General features: G+C 40.2%; 1 protein-coding gene across 2 annotated transcripts in view; it reads left to right on the forward strand.

Moving 5' to 3' along the window:
- Positions 1–640: 640 nt before the first annotated feature.
- dock8 (dedicator of cytokinesis 8) overlaps positions 641–22,069 on the forward strand; it is a 53,440-nt gene continuing 32,011 nt past the window's right edge. Inside the window, exons 1-8 of one of the 2 annotated variants that reach the window (XM_067612586.1) lie at positions 641–886; positions 9,123–9,222; positions 13,631–13,806; positions 14,593–14,664; positions 15,316–15,424; positions 19,068–19,277; positions 20,055–20,140; positions 20,869–20,935. In XM_067612586.1, the coding sequence (XP_067468687.1) occupies positions 834–886; positions 9,123–9,222; positions 13,631–13,806; positions 14,593–14,664; positions 15,316–15,424; positions 19,068–19,277; positions 20,055–20,140; positions 20,869–20,935 (873 nt within the window). In that variant the 5' untranslated portion in view covers positions 641–833. Of the gene's footprint in view, positions 887–9,122; positions 9,223–11,199; positions 11,500–13,630; positions 13,807–14,592; positions 14,665–15,315; positions 15,425–19,067; positions 19,278–20,054; positions 20,141–20,868; positions 20,936–22,069 lie in introns of those variants that run through there. The other variant, XM_067612593.1, reaches the window with a different exon arrangement.

The following is a 22,069-nucleotide window of genomic DNA, read 5'->3' on the forward strand; positions in this document are numbered from 1 at the left end:
TCAACTTACCCAAGTGTGACGAGGAAACTTGAAACCTCTAGTGCACAAATACTGAGAATGGACTTTACAGTGAAGTAGGAGTTACACTTGTGAGATTAAATATATTTGCATATTCATAGATTCTTGACTTTTTTGGAAGAAGTAATAGGTGTCATTTGTCAGACACATATTATTGTTCCAAGAAGAGTATTTTCATGTCTTAATACATGTGTGGAGGGGATCTTTTCACGTCAATGACCCCTAAACTGACACAAATTAGACTTAGATTTTGTCCCACATCTGTTAAGATTTTTGCTTTTAGATGTTATATTACATAAAGTGTATGAAAACCATGACCAAAATAGTCAATACAATGAAAATAAATGGTCCCCCCTTTTTTCTGGGGACCCCCTGGAACCCCATCAAAGACCTCTGGGGATCCCCGAACCCCACTTTGAGAACCACTGCTTTCATCAAAACCCACATGCTTATCTCGGCAGCGAGGGAGCGCGCGTCTGATCAAGCGTGTCCCATCATCTCCTCCCACTCTCTCTCTCTCTCTCTCTCTCTCTCTCTCTCTCTCTCTCTCTCTCTCTCTCTCTCTCTCTCTCTCTCTCTCTCTCTCTCTCTCTCTCTTCTCTGTGTCTCTCTCTCTGCGGGATGGCTCAGAGCAAATGCGGAAGTTTACACCCAGGAAAGCTGCCCCTGCCCGCCACAACCAAGATGAGTGTTGACATGACTGTCGGACTGTAGCGAGGAGCGGTGTGCGGTGCGTCGGGTGACAGTCAGCGAGGCGGCGAGACCGCAGGAAAACACCGAAGCCAGCGCGGCTGAACTGGACTTTACACTCGCGTATGGCTTCTCTGGGCAGCGCAGAGCGACGGGCTTTCGCTCTGAAAATCAACAGGTAAACATCTCATATAGAAAGCTGTGGTTGTTTTGATAGTTTTGTTTTTTTTTTAGCGGTGAGCGTGAACTCTTAGTGCTTCCCCGGAGAATTTGGGAAGGAGCCCCTGTTTTGACAGTTTGAGGGGTTTTCACAGCGGAGCGAGCAGCCACATGTTGTGAATGTTAATGCTGCAGGTCAGTTCACTCTGTCCCGAGGTACAAAAAAACAACAAAACAGCCTGGAGGATATGAAACAATCAACTTTTTTGTCATAAGAGCGCATAAGAGTTATTACAGGACATGCTTAACTTCTTGTAAAAGTGACAGCCATGTGATCAATCATGAATACATGAGTTTCTCTCACCAGTCACACTTAACAGTCTGAAGAGAGCAAACAATGCTGAACTTAAAGATAGATCTGTATTTTATCAGTGTCGTTTCCTCCTCATGAGGATGCTGATTCTATATCTAGTGTTTCTAATGTGATCATTTCCTGTGGTGTGTAAAGTCTGAGTACAGCCACTGTAAATGAGGAGGGATGTGGTCATAGTTCCTGCTGTGTCACTGGCCAGGTGTGGAGGAAGTATGTACATGGAAGTCCATTGTGTACCATGCTCCTGTTGCATTAAAACAAATACACTATTACTTCCTATGATTAGCAGTGCAGGGCTGGCATATCAGGCTTCTCCCTACAGGGCTCCTCTTGCCACAGCGTGTGCCGGTCAAACTGAGTGTTTTGTTATACACTGCACAGTGCCTTATGTTACAGCAGTTTAATAAACTTTGCACTGGGGTTCATTCACACTGTGGAAGTGGATTAGGGGCAGAGCGGGTCATTTTTGGTCAGTCTTTGTCAAAGTCATGAGGCAATAATGAGGAAACAAATTGTTTTCTCTCACATTTGTTTTTGTAGTTCACAAGCAGCACTGTTTTAATCCTCTGTGATCCTCTCTTTTTTTAAAGCGCTATTGACCAAAAATCTGTTTCCTTGCTTCTCCAGTTTTTACAAGCTTTCATAAGTGTACAGTCTAAAATTACCACTTATACAGTCATACAAAATATTTTTGAAAGAAATTCAAAGTAGTTTAAGATTATTTTCATTACGGATTTTCTTGATGAATCAATTGTTTTGTCTATAAAATGTCAGAATACAGTGAGAAATGTTACAATACCCTAATATGTAAGGTGATGTCTTCAGATTACTTGCTCCTAGTCCCAAACCAAGAGATTTTGAAGAGATTTTTTTATGATATAAAACAGAGAAAAGCAGGAAATCCTCACATTTAAGAAGCTGGAACTAGTGAATTTGCTTGAAAAGTAACTTAAAGGATTAATTGAATATCATTTCATCTCTTGTCCAAAGTTTTATTTTTTTCCTGTGTTGAGTGTAAAATCCTCTTTCCACCACTACCACTACCTTAGGGAATGTAACATACTCTTGTTTTGCATAGCCAGGAGAAATCATGGATAGATATATGCTTTGCTGTGCAGAGCTGAGCTCAGCTGCTGAGGGGGTGTAAGGGATCTTATGGTCACAGCCTGAATCCAGTGATGGGCCAGTAGAGGGGCTGCTTAGAAGATGCTGTACTGTAGGGAAGCATACTGTTGTGGAGTGTATAGTTGATGCATTTATGAATTGTTGCAAACACTATATTGGAAAGAACCCTGAATAATTATAAACACATTACAGGTACATTCAGTGTGGTCAGTGTGAGCTTTAAAAGAGGTTTAACAACCAGCAGTTTGGTGTAATTTCAAAGAACCACGAGACATCTAATGGAGCTTCAAAAATGGCCATATCATCTGAAAACTATATTATGGTCGCATTGGTCACAAAAACTACAAGATCATGTAAAATGTCAAGTGGAACAGCCGAGAAAATCCTAGCAACAAGAGCCACATAAACTTCTAGAAAGAGGAAGAGTGATCACAAGTTGAAACGTAAGTATATGGTATGTGGCAGGCTGAAAAACCTGTTAATTGGCACGCAAACTAGTACAACCCTTATTTGTACAAGTTTTTGCTTAAGTGATTTGACAAGTGTTCTTTTACCCACCCCTTAATATCCTATATGTTCTAATATAGTTCCTTTCTCAGTCTCTCTATCAGGATGGAGTGTGAAGGAAATCCTGCCCACCGTGGACACGTCGTTCTGGTTTCACTTCGCTTTTTGTTCGTGGCGGTTTAAAATCAGGAAATGTGTGTTTTCTTCATAAGCACAAAAAAAAAGGGAATGGAAAGGAAATGTTGAGAATATGGTGGTCAGTAACGCACAATGCAAAGAAACACAGCACAGCACAATGTTAGATTTAAATGAATAGACAGAATGTAGCTGAAACCTCAATAGATTACATTACCCACTAGCATATGGTAACAGGTGTGAGGACAGCTGTGGACACGAGGCCTCTGTCGTTCAATACCCTTAAGTGGCAGTGGGATCCAGATTGAGTTGCATCTGATTTCCTCCGGGTACTGGCTTATGACATCTGCTTGGTGTGCCTCTTTAGCCTACTTAAAACATTTGATTAATGACTCACCCTGTGGTCAAATCATTCAAACTCAACAAGAAGTTGTGCTTAAAGTTTCCTTCTGTCACTTTTTTTGTTGTTGTTCCTTGGAGCAGTCTGTGACTTGAGTCATGCCAAATGACTGCTGTGTTTGTGAGTGCCTCCCTCTGACAGGAAGCTGAGCCGTGATGGTGCTGATAGCAGTAAGACTCATTAAGTCTGGAGACATATGATAGTATGAGACACACAGTGGGGACATCCCTTTGGTCTGCTTCCCTCTTGCCATGTACAGCACACCACTGTTTTTTTTTTAAAGTGTTTCCTCTTTGGCTCAGATGACAGAGGGAGGACTTATGGGAGAAGGTGTTTCAGGCTACAACATGCAAACTGAAGCAGCTACCCACCTCCAGTGGATTGACTTGATAATAATGATGATAATAGCAATAATTGTAGACTGCCTGGCTGAACCTCCTCCCTGGTGGGAGTCACGTCATGAGGAGTCAACCTAAATACAGATAATCATGAGTAGAACTATAGATTTGGCTATTTTGGTGGTGATGGTGGTGGTGGTGGTGGTGGGGAGGGGGGCTATTAATCAGAATGTAGCTGTGAGAAGCAGTGATACTGCAGCTTTAGAGCCAGACTCAATTTCAGGAATGCTTGGGCAACGATTCCAGAAATGCTGACAGAAAGGCACCATATGCACACACAGCAAGTGCAGGCCTGCCATAGACAGCATGACGCAACAAAATGGCCAGCTACTTTCTATAGGAGAGGGACGATTAAAGGGTTTCACACTGGAACCCACACTGAGAAATCATACTTTGGGTTGGGGTTCCATGACCCAACTTTTGTGAAGGCACATATTTTAAGAAATAAGTGTGTATTATTCATATTAAATGACTCCCTGTAGTTTGAGGTCTAGCATTACTGACAGATTAGAGGCAGATTTGACAGCTCATAAATACTTGAAATAACGGGGTCACACACATAGCTGCTTTAACAAAAGTATTTTATTCTGATTAATGATAAAACACTTTTTTTTGTTCTCATTTTCCCTGAATAAGTAACAAGTTCTTATTTCTTCCTCATACAGGATGATCTAATTAGCACAGTGTGACATAAGGTCAGTGGTTATAACAATATAACCACGGATATTCCAGTGTTTGTAGTAACAATCAAAGTCTGGTTAACATAGCATGCAATTATCTACCTCCAAAATAGCATTGTTTTCCTGTACTAAATGGAATCATTAAATAAGTAAACATTGAAAAAAGGTAAAATTGATTTATGGTTAATTAGTCTACTAATCAGTGATTTGACATGGCAGTTGCTATAATTGATTTGCTGATGATGTGATACATGATATATTTTCATCAGTTTTACTGTGAGAGAATTGGGTAATGTGACCATAAAATGTGCTGAGTCTTGATGTTTTTTAACAGTGTTCCTAATCTGTCATCAGCAGTCTCTGATTAATCGCCGCAGCTTGATGTCAGTAGTAATTCTGGCTCCACATCGACTCCCTGGTAGCAGCTGTTTTCAGTGTGCCATCCTCATCAGTGTTGATTACTGAGTCTAATTATATCTCATAAAAGAAAAAAAAAAAAGGTAATCATTGTCATCAGGCTTAGTTTTTAGCTAGAGAAAATGCTTTCTTAGCAGTTCATTGTAAAAAGAAAATACTTTGCTGGTGTTATATGAAAATGTTTGATCCCAAAGAAAGCACATTTATTGACATTTTGCTTGATTTTCTGGGCGTTTTGCATGTTCTCAAGACATTGAGGCCTGTGATATAGTGACAGTCGTTATGTTTACATGCACACAACAAATCAGGTTACACAGGAGATCAGACAAAGAGTTTATATGCACTATGGCAACCTGGTTGCTATAAAATCTGTGTGCACATGCAGCACACTGGTAATCAGATTACACCCCTAACCCAGCCTTATTGTGGATGAAGGGGGGGTAGCAAATTACACAAATGTCGAGTTTCCCCATCAGTCTCATGTAGTCTCTCTACATTATTACGGTATGATGTAATAATGATGGACCTTCAACATGAGCAAGGTGATGTTGTGATAATAGTTGCTGCAATGCCAGCACATAAATGTGGTTCTTTCTGGAAAACGAAAAAAGAACCTTGTAATGAAAGAATCTTGTAAAGATGGACGTTTCTGCAAACTGCCTTCTTCAGGATGAGTTGATTGTATTCAAAGCATTCATGCCCACGGACATCTATTTAGCCTAGCCTTTCATTTGAAATGCATATTCAAGACATTTGGGAGTCTCTTACACTTTGCTCAAAGTGGGTTGCAGTATGCGCCGATTTGCTGATCCGGGCTCTGCTCACATTTTAGGACGACATAATCAAACTGAAAGAGCGTTGGTGAAAAAATGTGCCTTTCGGGGAATGCCACAATGGTCATTCTCAGAGGTCTCAGACCTGAAGCCCTACGCCCTGATGAGGCACAAACAAACTCAGAAGCTGCTCTCAAGACCAAAGCAGTCAACTTCAATAACAGCTGTTTCTTCAGAAACAGTCGGTCCTAATTAAAGATGGTGTAGCCATTTCCCTGAAGTCTTCCTATTCAAACAGTCATTACTTTTATTTATTATCTCTTATGATCTGTGTCCTCTCAGCTAAAAACATAGCAAGTATTGTTGACAGTCAAATATTTGTCCCTGAAATGTTCAGAAGCCTTCGTGTTGATCCAATACAATTGTTACTTTCTCAGTCTTAGTGGTTTCAGTAAAAAGTAATGATCAAGATATTGGTCAATGCTGGGCTTATTATAAAATCTGCTTTTGAGATCATAACACCAAAACGACCAAAATCCAAAGCTCTGCTTTTTGTCTTTCTGACAAGAGCAGCTTTGGTTTTATGTAACAGAGGATGCCAAGACACGGGTCCATTAAAGAGAATGACAGATGCTGTCTGCTGTGACAAGCTGTTGGTCTACTAGTGGTAAAATAATGCCTGCTTGGCTCTTCTGGCAAGGGCTGATTACTGTTTTAGTTGCCCAGTCTTTTTATAGATAGAGCCTGTGTGTTTGTATGCTAGCAAGCACCCACATGTGCATTCATGTGACAATGCATGTATCTATGCAAATTATACTTAATATACAGTATGGGATATGTGATGATACAGATATGAATGAGCTTTGTTTCTTATAGCAATGAAAGATGACGAGGGAGGGCACATGTTAGTGGCTCAGTGGTTGTGGGCTCAGTTTATACACAGGGTAGGGCACGATTCTTTACAAGTCAAGTTATGAGAAGATTTTACAAGGTTTGAATTGCCTCGGGTACAAGCTCAATACACCCACCACACAATCTGCTCTCGGGCAAGAAAAGGAATTCTTGTTTCTTCTGGTTTTTTTTTGTTTTGTTCGGTCAGCAGCTGAATGGAACCATTAAACTGGAGCCATCAAAGTCTTGTCTACTGTAGGCCTGCTTCTTGTGTGTTGATTATTTAATCTAGTTAAAGAGGCAGTATTTAACATCAGAATCACATAAATCTCAGCAGCCCCATTCCCCTGCCATTCTCATTTCAAAGTGAAACATGCTAAAACCAATTGGACCCAAGCGGAGACGTCTGAGGCAGAAGTCATAAGTCTGTCCTGTCACTTACTCCCCAGATAAGGCGGGAGGTGGAGCTAGGAGGAGTGTCAATCCTGTTGACTTGAAGCTTTCTGGCGCTTCAGTCTATTGCCTCCAGCTCCTTTAAGCTCCACAGGCTTATGTGATTTGACTCATTGCATTACAAGGAGTGCAACTCAGCACGTTCCCTGTAGCCATTAGTAGTGTAAAAAGTGGCCGTGTGATGAGACATTAGTTTGGTGATGATTGTGCAGGTGGGAGGTTGGATACGAAGCAAGACAACTAACAATTATTGTCTAAGAGCCCTGGTGCAAGGATAGTAAACCATAATGATCCAATAGACCCACTCAGTGACCAGCAGTACATGATTTTGGTTGTACTGAACAGCCTCCGGGTGTGCTTTTGCACAATATGTGTTCTGAGTCAAGTAAGGCTTATAAACACGTTGAAAAGTGTGGAGGTTTAGGTTAAAAATGACTTTTGCACAAGTGAGAATTGCATAACAGCACTGTTATTGCTAGTGATGAAAGAGTAAAAGTTGATAACATGGCCAGACATACCTTTGTGTGTATGTGTATGTTGGTGCACACTGCAAATCAGCATGCATATGTGTGTCGTTATAGGCCTCTGCCTTGTGCCTTCATGCCTTCATGCCATTTGCAGCCATTTATTTCAATGATGTACACATTTGCATTGTTATTGGTGTTTAGTTTGTACATATTGTGTAATGTTTCTTTTCTGTACCTGGTCTTGAGTTTGAAACCACAGCGGAGCAGTTTATGTTGAATGTTGACTTAAATTAAATGCCGCTGCTCTCCTGGACTTTGCTCTTTGTGTAAATTTGTATACTGTTCTTCCACCCATGCCTTGACCTTCCCCGGCATGCAGTTACTGTATTTACGCAGCATGTCGTGACATTGACAGGAGGGAGGGGAAAGTGTCTCAGATTGAAGAAGTTTGTATTTTTCATTGAGGCCCTTTATATTGAACTGTAAAAGATCAGAAATGCATGTGGGGACATTGGATATTAACCAGCGTTTACTCTGGTGATGCAACCAATGTTTTTCTAGAAAATGATTAATAGTTTTTAGATGTCTTACAGATTTTACATGCTTCATGACTTTGCAGCTTCAGTGGTTTTGACGTTTTGATATGGTGGCATTCCTTCACTTGATGTTTATGGGTTTTTGTGGTAATTAGTAGCAGGGCTGTTGTAACAATGGCCATGGGGACTTAATGAACAAATGAGATTGACCACAGGGTAGGTGGTCGGCAATGTGACCCATTTGCTTATGTCTTTGCCCTTTAACTTTACCCTGTGTGGCAATGATGCAATAAAATGTTTGTGACACTCGCACAGTATGCACAAATGCATACAAATCTGAACAATTTCAAAACAACACATAAATAAAAACTTACACACATACTTAACACACATACACATGCTTATACACACAAAACTGGCCTTTCAGCATTTAGCCACAGAGAATAAGGCAGTTATTGTGTAGAGTTTGGTAGAGCTCCAATGATATGGTAGATTAATTACAAAGAAATAGACAGCGCATTAGCACAGCGATGCAGTGAGACGAAATGTGTGCAACAAATTGGGACACTGGCTCTGCTCTTGTCATTCTCTGTTCTCCCCTCTTTTTGGAGAGAGCTACAGGCAAACACACACACACACATTTAGACGCATACACACCGACCCCATCTACTCAATGTATTTGAATACCCCTTCATTCCTATGTCATGTTGATTTCCTGCTCCGCCTGACCCTTAAATCAGGACACCATATTTACTCCACTGCCTGTATGGCTGCCAGCATGACAAAGCCTTTACACAGCCAGCAGAGATGTGCTTCTGTAGAGAGCGAACAATGGTTTGAATGGAATCGCCACGGCTGACCAATTCAAACTAATGCGAGTAGGAACAATGCTGGAATTTCTGTTGCATCTCTCATTAAGATATGCTAAGCGCATGTTGGTCGCAATGTACAAAAGTTATGGTTTTACATAAGGTTGGAGACGTTTTTATATGTCTGTTTTCCAACAAAAAGCTTCCAAATCCCCACATATTTGCTATACTGATATGCCCTCTGGTCACATAACCTAATGAATCTTTATGTGTTTCCATGTTTTGTTCCAGGCATTCGTCTGCAGAGATCAGGCGAAACTTCAGTGGGAACTATGGCTTTAATCACAGCCGAACCAACTCCAACGCTTCAGCCTCAGTGTGCCTCAATGTGGTGAGTTTCCTTCTATAAAAAATAAATAAATATATAAATAAATAAAACAACATTGGCTTTTTAAAATGAATCTGTTATTTCTCAGTTTTATCCATCAAGTATCAGGTCTATTATTGATTCATATTTACCTAGAAAAATTAGTCATTAGCAAAGTCAACATTTTGCATTTGAACTATGAACATTTGAATGTGTGACAATAGCTGCTGGCGGGTTCCAGAAAGGAATATAGGTCATGAAAGACATTTGGAATTAAATAAAATGGAAATGCATCAAAGTTTTCAAATGACAAATTCCTTTTTATGAGCAGTATTTAGTATTTATCTAACAGAATGAATATAAATACTTAAGTGTGTTTAAGAAGAGCAACAGACAAGAACTGAATGCCGGTGTCACCTGTCAGAGAGCTCAGCCGATTTACAATATGACTTCACAGCCTGATACCCACAGCAGGGCCAAATGATAGGTCAAAACATCATTTAACATTAATGCTGGGCCTCCATAGGAATATCTCATTATGTGCTGCTAACTGTGTGAATATAAATATATACAGTGAGTGTTGCACTCACCAAGCTGCACTCACACAGCTTTAGTGCTTTTGCCTACACCACAGGGATTTAAGCATATCTTCTTCACATCCTCTTTACTGTCATTAGCTCTGTGAATGTCTGACTCAGTGTGGTGTCTCGTCTTCATAGATTATAATTTGAATCATGGAAATTCTGCTACGGCACAAGTAGCAGTTCTTACAAAAAGCAGCTGTCTGTATTTCTGCAAAGGAGATTTTTTTAGGAAGTATCTTCCTTCCTCTTACAATAGATGGGATAAGAGCACAGTCATGGTTTAACATGCTTTTGATAATATTATTATTGTTATTATTATTATGTTTATTTAACAGAGTTTGGAAAACTGAGTATCTCTTCTGCAGTTTCTGCAGAGGATTGAATACCATTATGACAGGTTGTTTTCCTGCCTCTTTAGTTGAAGCCAAACAGAGAGTTAAGAGTGATTCCTGCTCTCTCAAGCAACCAGACAGAATGATGCACAGTAATCCTTTGCAGGGATTTGTTCCCACTACACTCTTGTGGTACCCTGTGAACCTCTGTCTCTGCCTCCCAGATTCATATATTCCACTGTCAGTCTTCCTACTTTTTTTTTTTTTTCTATTTCTGTCTTTCCCTCACATATCTCCTCTCCCTGCCGCCCCACGTCTCTCTCATTGAAAGTTTTCTAAAGCTCTTAGGCGCTAAGTCTCCTGACATATCTGTGTGCATGACTGACTGAGCTGCAGCCCTTTGATACTTTCCCAGTGATGATCCTTTAGCTAGTCAGCTGACAGGTTTTGAGGAGGAATACTTGGACCATCCCATCCCACCCCGTCTTGTAGCATGCAACGTGGTTAATCTCTAACCTGCTTGGGAAATGGGTCAGTGCCTTGGCTACTGACAAGCGCTGGATGGGGGCCTGCTTACCTTGCAGCTTACACGGGCAAATCTTTAATATGGCCGGATTTGGGATACGGGAGAGAGGTTTTAATACCATAATCTCGGGGATGATAGTTTCCCATTATTCAGCAGTCGCGTCTAGCACGGGGATGAGGGTGGGATGTTTGTTGAGAGGAGGGAGGCATGTTTGTTGTTGCAGTTGTGACGGGGATCACTTTTTCGGTTATCACAATTCTCCCTCTCTTACTCTCCTGCCATTTATAGCGCCTGAAATGATGAATATTGATGGCTCGTGGTTGTTCGTTGTAGGTTTGATATACAAATTGAGAGATTAAGAGGAAAAGCAGCATGTGTTTTTGTGCACATGTGCAGTGGCTGTGTGTGTACAAGCAGCATACACGTGTGTGTGTGTGTGTGTCTTTAGTTTCTGTTCCTGTCTGTTGAAACACCCGTTGATGGAGGGACGCCTTGTTTATGTCACTTCCTGTAATGTCTTGTGGTTTCGCCCTTTCAACTCCAAACTGCAAGACTTTGAATGCAACCACTGTCAATACATTTAGCGGGTAAAAACAGTCAGGCTCAACTTAAACCTTTTGATAGACTATAAACGTCTCTTCTACTTTTGGTAATGCTGATTGTTTCTTCTCTGATCTACTGTGGTTCTCAGCCTCTAGGAATATGTGGATCAATTTTAAGAGGATCTGTGCACTGCATTGTGGCATAGTTTCAACAAAAAGCACTCAGCGTCAGTAGGTGCACACTGCAGGTTCCCATATCCGGAGTACGCCATTTTGTATGCTTCCTTTTTGCTGTGCAGTTTTCAGTTTTCAGCAGGGTAAGTCTACACTTTCTGTATTAGGTAAGCTGTCATTTAATGAAATGATAGAAAGAGATAATTAGTACACTTAATTGTTCAGAATATCATGACTCAGGCGTAAGGTGGCTGTATCTTGTTAGAACTTTGTTTGTCATGACTTCTTTACATGTCTGTTTTGTCATATTGTACACTGAACAGTTGGTAGATGGACATTGTATTTTAAATTGATTAATATTCTTAATTCTTAATTCTTAATTGATATTGCAGCTATTGGTAAAAGATGTGTAATTTTACTAAAAAAAAAGCAGCTTATTAAATTAATTTCTTGTTGAGTTTGTCTACATTGAGTTTTGTCTGTTTTGATGTAGATTCCTTCACTTCCTGGTAAAATCAATATTCATTCTCATAAATTCTTGCAAAGGTATTAACTTTATAATCACTACTAAATAAGCTGATAGAAAGTCTTGCTACTGATTTGGCAAGGAGAAGCTTGCTTACTAGCTCCACTCATGACTCCAAAGAGCAGCAGGCGCTGATCGGAGGCATGCATAGATTTGCATTCATTTGTTCCTGTTAGCCTCCACACTAAACAAGAAAGAAAAAGAAGCCATGTTACAATGATTCTTTGAACTTTGAAGCAGAATGCACGAGAGATGCAGATAGATGAGAGGACCGCCACTGTAGAAACACTGTTGACACCTCCTCCTCTAAAGTTTTCATCGATAGGCGTGTCATTTACAATAATAATCATATGCTTGCTCTGTCTGGCTTTCTGTGTATTCTTTCCTTCTTGTGTTGCATGCTAGCCATTGATACTAGCCCTTGTGGTACAGTTTGCTCCTGAGTGCTCAGAAGAGAAAAATATTCCTCGGGGTAGATTGATGTGTAAAAACATGTCTGAAGGCAAATGGAATTTGCTCCGCTCTCCAAAGTTGAGTACATCAGTGACTCATCTTGTTGCAGCAGTTATCTAAACCTCTTCTGTGTCCATTATCTGTCAGTGTTTGTATGCCAGCGGTTAGTTTGGTTCTGTGTTTTTCTTCCCTCTCTCTGTCTCCTGTAACACTTTCTCTCTCACCCAGTATTTTGCACACTACCTGATTGTTGTGCAAACGCTTCCTGTGCAGAACAGTGTGCATGATTAAAAAGCTTAAATATTCTTTTTGGATAGTGCTAATGCAGATTTTTTTTTCTCTTAAAATGTTGTACTCTATGGGTTGAGAGACTTTGTGTGTTTATTTCCAAGCTTTTGCCTACATCAGCCTGCATACTATAATCAGATTGGAGGCCTGCTCATTTCGCTTTTACACTAACACCTGCTCTATGCAGGTTCCCCTTTTACAACCTCAGCCAGACGGGCACCACAAAAGAGACGTGTGTTATCACATCAGTTGTGTTTTTTTTTCCCTACAGAGAGCCCTTTCTAATGATGAAAAGCTCATTTATTCTTCCCCTTTAAGTGTCACAGGGAATTTATTTCATTGTGTGTATGGACGATTTGAACAATATGTGCTGATTCAAAGACCCAAATGAAAATTTCAGCCCATTTGTACTGTACATAAAAGTGATTGCAGCTTTGCCTTTGATCTTCTGTGGCTCTGGAGTGTGTGCTGATAGAGTTTCTGTCTAAAAATAGGTCCACAGTGAAAACTGTCTGATACTGTCCAGCTTGTTCCAGTTTCTATTTATGTATGTGCTTGAATCTTTTGTTCCACGACAGGTATGAGGTATAAGAAAATAGTCATGATTCAACATGCCTGGTCCCACCTCCCCTCCTATCTTTTATTTTTTTTCTCAGTCCTTTTCTGCACTATTTGAGTACAACTGAGGGCTATATAAACTCATCAATCAACCAATTGCTTTTCACAAATGATTGATCCATTTTGTATCATGTTGCCTCTTTTTTGCATTTCCTTTTGTTTTTGTCACCTTAACCCTAAATATGCACGGTCTCATGGAGGGAATGCTTTACATCTAAGCTTTTCAGACAAATAATTAATAATCTCCCTCAAAGAGATCCACTGATTCTCTGCTCTGTTGGGATATTTAATAAAGATATTTGGTGCTATGTGTCCTATTACTTACTTTAATCTCCTCTTCTCCTTCAACCCCATTGCTTCCCTTTCACCATCACCTCTCGATTCTTCAGCCCCAGTCGTATGAAGCGGTGGAGCCTTTGGACTTGGAGGAGTTCTTGATATCACAGCTAAGAAGTGGAGACTCAGCCCTGATGCAGGAACTTGGGGACTTCCCAGACGATGACCTTAAGGTGGAGCAGGTGGATAAGGAGTGTCGCACCATTCGACACTCTGTCCCTGAGGATGGGTGAGTCACAAGAAGACAGATATTAGACAACAGAGGAGTAAAAAGAAAAATCCTCTCAAAGGAAATGAACAAGGTGATAGGGCAAAAGGAATGAAGAGATCTTTAGTGTTAAATAGTGCAGAAAATGTACAAATTAGTGTGTTTTAGCTCATCATCAGTGTTTGTTAGTGGTAAAATAACAATCTTCATGCAATCCGCTACTGAATCGTTTTTCTAGAAAAGTTTGGCAACAACAACACCCACAAAACTGAAACAGAAATATGAGATTAAAAGGAGTAAGGAAATGACAGATTCCGAACACTGTTTTTTCAAGCCCATGTAGGAAAATACTTTTTTTTTTTTTTATCTAGCAACTTTTGTGATCTGAGTTACAACAACATTAAAGACACCTAGTAAGGTGAGAGTAAAGTGTTACAATAAGATCAAATGTAGAGATTAAAAATGGTAAAATAAAGTGCAAAATTAGTTTGTTTGTTTGTTATTTCTCAGGTGTATTGAGTTGAAAGGCACTGGTTGGGAGTATAGACTTAAGAAAGATTCATGCGGTTGCAGAATAAGAACCAGGAGTGTAATCATTTTCTTTGAATGCCTTCAGTCACTGTAAAACTATTCTGTCAACTTACGTTATCTTAGCTTACTCAGAGTTTTCACTTGCCCAACACCTTGACCATGACAGGAGAGGAATGTAGAGTTTTCAGTTGTCTGTGAATGTTTGCAAGCATTTCTGCATGAAAATCTGTGTACGTGTCTTTGAAATTTTTCTCCTCCTCATCCCTTTCTTTGTAGAGTGGAGTTGGACCCCCATGTGAGAGACTGTGTAAAGAGTTACACCCAGCCGTGGCTTGTGGTCTCTAGAAGGTAAATAGTCTCCCACAGAAGCACAAGAGTTACCGTGTTACAGTTACAGAATGCTCAGGACTCTCAAGATTGATATAGCTGATGTACATGCTGTTTGGCTTCACGTAGATACCCTGACAGATATCTGTGCAGTTTTGAATGAAAAAACTTCAGCAATAATATCCAAGTGGATTTTCTCTGATGTACAGCATTTATTGATCACTTCAGGCTTTTGTATCTTAATCAAAGATCCCAAAAAACACAGACAATAATGTCCTCGTAAGTATTTTAGCTGTTGAGGAACTGTCTGAGAAGTCGCTTGTGTCTGTGAATCAGGAAACAAGAAGTCTGAGAGAGCCTGATAAATGTTATACACTGGGATCTCCTATCTGATTACATTGTAGAGCTCTCTCTATTGCTCTCTCTCTCTCCCACAAACACTCACATACACACATACACCGACACTATGTTGTGTAAGACTTCTGTTTGTGTTGTTATCTACTTTGATTAGAAGTGCAGAGGTGTATCAGCAGTAACCATGCATGTTGTTACTGGTGTGTACATCTGTGTCTGGGTATTTGACGCGGTGTGTGTGTGTGTGTGTGTGTGTGTGTGTGTGTGTGTGTGTGTGTGTGTGTGTGTGTGTGTGTGTGTGTGTGTGTGTATATGAAGGTGCCAGGGGGATGGCTGGAGTGCATATTCGGAACGAGCTGGCCTACACAAACTCCTTCAGAAGCAGACCTTTGAGTCCGACGTCCAGTCAGAGAAAGAACAGACACCAGTAAGTCACACAATCACATCCAGCTGTGAATTAAAACGTACAACACACACAGTAATGTTCTAAAGTTCCAGTTTTCATCTGAATAGAGTTGAGATGAATTAGCCCACAGATCTTCAGATCAGGAAACCTCACTCACAATCTTTGTCACTCAATAGAGGAGAAGTATTAGTTCTCTTCATATAGCCTTCCTCAAAGCCAGTCTTGTGCAGTGTGGAAGGCCGCTCTGTTACACTGGAACAATTATTCACTTATTTCCTTCTTCAGTCACTCTTGTCCTGTACAGTTCATAAGACTCTTGTGTTGTAGCTATTGTGGCAGACTGATATTCTGGTCACATTCTGCATTTACTCGCATTTAAAGCTGTTACAATTTTTGGTTGTGATGCTTAGTTAGGTTCTGGGCAAGAATAAACAAAAGAAAATATTTTGATATAGCTTTGTATGCATCTCTGGCATTAACTTGATACATTTCAAGTGTCTAAATTTAACTGAATATTTTGACATTTTGCAAAATATGCTTAATTGCTTTTTTGCTGAGAGCTCATGTGAGACTCACTCTCATGTGAAGCTCGATCCAGCAGTCAGTTAACTTACCTTAGCAAATCAGCTTAGTGTAGCATAGACTGCTAGGTCTGGTTCACTGTACATAGTAAAAAACAAACAAACAAACAAAAAAACGCCTAATAGCACCTCTAAAGCTTTCTGCTGTAACTGTTTCTTGGTGAACAACAGCCAGGAGCTGTGATTTCCTGTTGTCTTTTCACTGTACAGTGCTGGGCAGACAAATAACTTCCTCAAGAAATCACTTTGTAACTTTCTCTAAAATCACATATTATTGATTTTTGCATTTGTGTTTGTCTACTGACTGAACAAATGAGATGCAACATGTTAATTAGTGAGTTTTTAGAGGTAATAATTGGTGATATTTTTAAAATCCAGGCTATCTGTTTCCCCCTGCTTCCAGTCTTTATGCTAAGCTAAGCTAAGCTAAACATTGTGTTGCTCTGGCTCCACACACAACAAATAAGCATGTTTACTAAAAAGTCAAACTATTTCTTTAGGTGTATTTCTCAAGCAGAGTTAAAAGCAAAGCCACTTTCCAACTTTGTCCTTGGATGTCAATATGTTGCACTTGGTTAAAGTGTAATTTTGTGAAAAGAAGACATTAAGTGAGAGCAATATGGTAGTCCATACTGATCAAGGCTTGAGAGAGAGAGACTGCATTACTGTGGGAGAGTGAGGGAGGGGTGGGAGACTTGGGTGGGGGATGCTTTAAAAGTGAACACAACAGGGTTTTGTTATTCCTATCACTCTTTCCACTGTGGCAGTGGCCCTTCTAGTTCACTCAGCCTGGCTTGAACACAACTAAAACTGAATGTTTTAATGCACGCCATCCCTGATCAACTCTTTGTTCCACTAGACTGTCAAAGTGATATTGTGGTTAAATCACAATATCACACAACTTTTTAAATCATCACGTAGCTGAAGTCTGCATCCCTCATCAGTCCTCCACTGACATTATTTTGAGCCAAGTTCCCATCCTCTCTCACTGCCCTCACTCTCTAGCTCTTTTGTCTTAAAGTGGCCAAATCCCTAGGTTAGGCAGTCCCAGCCAATCCAAGTCCCCGTCAGTACCACTCCCAGCCTCTGGCTAACTACCCAGCCATCACTCACCACCAGCCAGCCTCACCAGCCCCCTCCTATCTCCTCATCCTTGCCAATTCTGGTTAATCACCCAAACCAAAAGGCCCTTATTACAGCCGCAGGCTTCCCATGATCTACATGCCAGAAAGAGAGTGACAGAGAGGGGAAGAACAGCGCTATTGTCCTTCAGTGCTTAATAGGTCTCTTATATGGTTCAATCTGCTTTAGCAATAGCCCTGGGATCATGGTGTGATGGTCTCTCTGAGCCTGAACAGAGTGAGGCTTTAGCAGGGAAGCTCGGTCAGTCCTTGCCTGTGGTTTGAGAGCGGGGATGTGAGATTGATGGATGATGGGAGTGAGACAGACAAGGAGGGAGGGGTGGCGAGAGGGACTGTTCAGAGCAGGATGTAGTATGGGAGCAGAGAGGTTATGCCCTGCCCTGTAGCTGAGTCTGAGTAATTCCATATGGTGCCAGTACCAGCCTGAGAGACCCCTTACTGATGGGCAGAGGATGCTCAAATCCTTTGATTTTAATTAAGTTTAGTGGCAACTGTTTATCACAGGAAATACAGTGAATACTTCCTGACTCCAGACATGTTTAACAACACTTGTGATAATGTCCTTTTGTGCTTGAACCTGAGCCACAGACTTGGAGAAGTTTTACAGATGCACAGAATGTATCTGTTGGTTGAAGATAAGAAGCCAATGTACAGTATGTTCATATTAAAGTGAGATTTTAGATTTATTCACTTCGTAAGAGTACTATTAGTGGTATCCGAGCATGGATATTTTCTGAATGAATGAGTCTTGTACAGTATTTGGAGGTCTTTTAACCAGAACCGCAACAAACAAGGCTGAGCTAAAAGGCGCCAAATATAAAATATAAATTTGTTTGACAATGTGCAACAAAAGCCATCTTTCATGTATTTCTGACACTTGAGTCTCCTTCCAGACCTTGCAGGGTGTCTGAGAGGACACATTTGCATGTCACCCTGCTATTGTCAGTGATTTAATTAAAGGCTATAAGCTAATGCTGCTGCCTGGTGCTCATTTTGCCCAACAGGCCAGTGCTGTTGCTGGCAGGGCACTGGGTGTCAAAAATGTGCAGCATCTGGTGAGCTTGTTTTTCAAAGCTGTCGCGACTCTGGGTCAGCAAGTCAGCTCGGCCCTCTTTGCTGCTATCATTTTTGTATAGCAAACCATCAGCCTGCTGGGAGATCTCTGATTACAGAAATTGATCAGCTAATGCGGAATGCATCAATATCGCTCGTGACAAGTAGATCATTGCATCATATTGTATGTCAAAGATTCAGTGGCTTTGATTCTTGCATTCTGGTGACTTTATTACATGCATGACTATGAAAATACAGTAGGAAAATGTACTTGACAAAGGAGGGAATTGAAACTGAAAATGCATCCAACTGTCATAAAATTACAGTAATGTACTACACATGTGCCAGATAAAAGCACATGCTGAACAAAACTGTAATAAAAAGACTTAACTATCTCATGAACTTAAACACGAGCCTATGCTTTGTTCTCTACATTGAGAGCCTTGATCAGAAAAACACAGGAGACTGTCATTGTCTCCAGGCCAAAACAGAGTGTCTAGACACCCTAAATGCCTGTTAGCTGTTAGTTGTGTCTGCTGACAACATTAGCATGGAAGCTACATTTTTAATGTAATGTATGTTTTGGCACTTCATAAAATTCTGTGAAAGGATAGGGCAGGTGTTTATGATGCTAGTTTAAAAAATACAGTATAGGCAGTTTGAAAATTTATTAAATGGTTTAGAGATGAAGCCATGAAGGAACACTGGGGAGGGAAATTGATGGTTAATAGGTTTGGCAAGCATTGTTATGTTGACATGTATTTATTATAGTGTAGGTCCTGTTCAAGTAATATTATTTAAATGTTCTGCCTTAATAGCCCATTACTTTGCTCAGCCTTTGTTTTTGTTGTTTTTGTTTTTACCCTTTTCTTTCTGCTTTTGCCCCAGGTCAAGTCTCCGACTCTAGCTGGGCTGAGTGATGACTCTGGCCGCACATTGACCTCCTCTGACTTTAACCTGCGGTGTTTGACCCCGGAGCAGAGAGTGGAGGGGCTGCTGGCCTTCAGCAGCCATGATGAGCTGGACCGCTTGAACCAAGAGGCAAGACATGGGAACAGACATCCTGAGCTGTTTGCTCTGTACCCACCAGCTGATGAGGTGAGACAAAGAGAGAGCTGGCTGTAATATGCCAGTCAGTGTTTATATTGTTGTACAGGAAGTGTGTGTGTTAGGTTTCATTTTTATGTTACATTCTCTGCCTCCAGTTTTCCAATTTTTAGATATACACATACAGCAATGTGCAGACTAAATGTGAACTTTAGATCACATTTCAAATCACAATTGAAATCTCAGCTGAACCATAACCAGTCATGTGACCATTAACCACAAAGTACTAAACATAGAGTATTTTATTTCATTTTTTGTATGATGTAATGTTTAAAATGGAAAGTCTTTATTCTTTGTACCCTGTCTGAATTATGACATTTGATGCTGTAATTCTCTTGTGGATTTGCCTGCCCAGGGGCTGCTGATGAAATTCAGCTATCTAGCTAATAGTGGGACAGTCAATGACTGTCCATTATCCCTGTTAAAGAATTTTTTTTTCAAAATTTGTTAAATATACAATACTTTATTCCCCAATGTTTTTGGCTATCTAACCCTCATCAGGGTGGTTTCTGGTTCAGTATTCTTTGAATACAGTCCATCAATTATTCATATGATTTATAAGAGAAATATCCATAAACCATTGTTGCACAGCAGAAACTTTAAACTGCTGCTGGAAATGTGAAAACACGGCTGGAAAGATTCCACACACACACTAATCCTCTCAGTCCGCACCTGTAAATCTTGCTTGAATTCCTGAAACTTCTCTGAACGACTACTACTCCCTATTTTTTGCGCAGTTTTAAAACGTTCTGTGCTATTGTGTTCCAGGAAGATGCGGTGGAGATCCGGCCCATTCCTGACTGCCCCAAAGAACACAGTGGAGACCGCATCCTGATCAGATGCCAGGCCATCAAGTATGTCATACATTTTCATAATACTGTAGGAGGGGGAGTAGCTCTATCGTTTCAACAGTTGCCTTCTGTTTCAGTCATAAGTTGGACAAGGAACCAATAGTTGGTTGTGTTAAAGGGAAATGGTTGTAAGGCCCCCTTTTCATGAAAATGACCTTTTATTCAGCATTTAACATACAGTACATTTTTGTATCTCACATCCAATCATGACTTTAAACTCTTCAGTAGTTGTTTCAAAAAGGCATGCAGTAGATATGACGGAGTGAGCAGTGTGGGAGGGTGGAGGAGTGCAGTGGTTGTTGTTCTTCTCCAGAAAATCGCTGTCCCTCCCTCTCTCTGTGGGATTGTCTCTCTTTCTATCATTCATACAAACACACACACACACACACTCACCCACACACACACACACACACACACACATAAACAGAGTTTCTCTGCTTTTCACTTTTGATCTCACTTGTCCCTCTTGCAACCCATAAACACTGACAAATGTCTGAGTTGAACTTATTTCTCTTCTTGCAGTGGTTTGGCAACTTCATCCCCTTTCGTTTAACCCTCAGTTCAAACATGTCATCATGTACTGTATAACATTTTGTTGCTTCCTGATAAAACAATAATCTACAGGAATAGTAACTAAAATTTAAGTATAGTACCAGATAAAATCTAAGTACCATTGTTGCGTATATTGAATATTTGTCTCTCTTGCTTACTACTACATCTTCTCTTTGTAGGTTTGAGATTGACATTGAGCCCCTATTTGCCACTATGGCCTTGTATGACCTGAAAGAGAAGAAAAAGGTAAGAAACTTTTGGCTTCATTTGAATACCAAATTCACAGTGGCTTCAAAATTTCTACTTCATGTTGTTTGAATGTTGTCTCTAAAGTTTACTGCAATCATGTTATAACATGTGTGACACATACAAAAGTAGGAAAAAATCACAAACAACTTACAACACAATAGCCCTGCGGTCAAAGCCAGTTTAGTGAAGCTCATAATGTTGTTGTGGTGTGTTTGTTGTGGATACTGTTGTTGGGTATACTTTTGATCACAGGTCTTATTCATTCTGAAACTCATCACCTTGCTACATTATGTTGTTTTGCAGAGTTTGTGATTCATTCAGCAATAATTCTGTCTGTGGGGATGGATGATTATCATTATCATTATCATTACTTATTGCAGCAGCTTAAAATCCAAACATGCTATTACTCTCCAATCTGACAGGTCATCTTATCTATGACTAATACAGTAACAAACACCAATTTCGCTGTAAAAAGTCTGTTTACAATACTTTATAAATGATGGTGTAAATGGGCCTGTATCATATCATGATCAGCTATTAAACACAAAATGTGTTTTTACTTTCATCTGTAACTCACACACATCTGTAAATATTACTAAGCAATGTATGTCAGATTCAATAGAGGAAACTTGATATTTTCACAAGTGAAGTTCACAGGAAGTGTAGGTCATTGGTCTTGAATGTTAGGCCAGGTGTGTGTGTGTGGGGGGGGGGTGTTTTGTGTGTGAGTGGGTGAATAAAAGGCAAATTGTAAAGTGCTTTTAATAAAATTGCTATATAGATGCAGTCGATTTACCATTTACCAAAAAAATACCATGTTAAGTGTCACTGTCGGTGAGGGTTTATGTGAGGTAATGTAGCAAGAGGAAGCATCTCATAAATGATGACATAATGTCAAATAGAGAAAAACATCACAAGTAAACCCTTAGTTTAAACCTCTGAATGTCTCACCAAAAAAAACAATTACAAATACTGTATAAACTTGATGAAAATGGCATGTACTGCACATCTTATTTAGCGTAAAGTGTTTTCCCACCCTTGTTTCTTTATGGCTGTTGTGGGTCATGTGCGTCCTGTTGATGTGGGGAGGTCTCGTAGTTTCTTTTGGCAGTCTGCGTGGTAGTGAGGGAT

The sequence above is a fragment of the Thunnus thynnus genome, chromosome 2 (genome assembly GCF_963924715.1).
Source record: "Thunnus thynnus chromosome 2, fThuThy2.1, whole genome shotgun sequence".
NCBI lineage: Eukaryota > Metazoa > Chordata > Actinopteri > Scombriformes > Scombridae > Thunnus > Thunnus thynnus.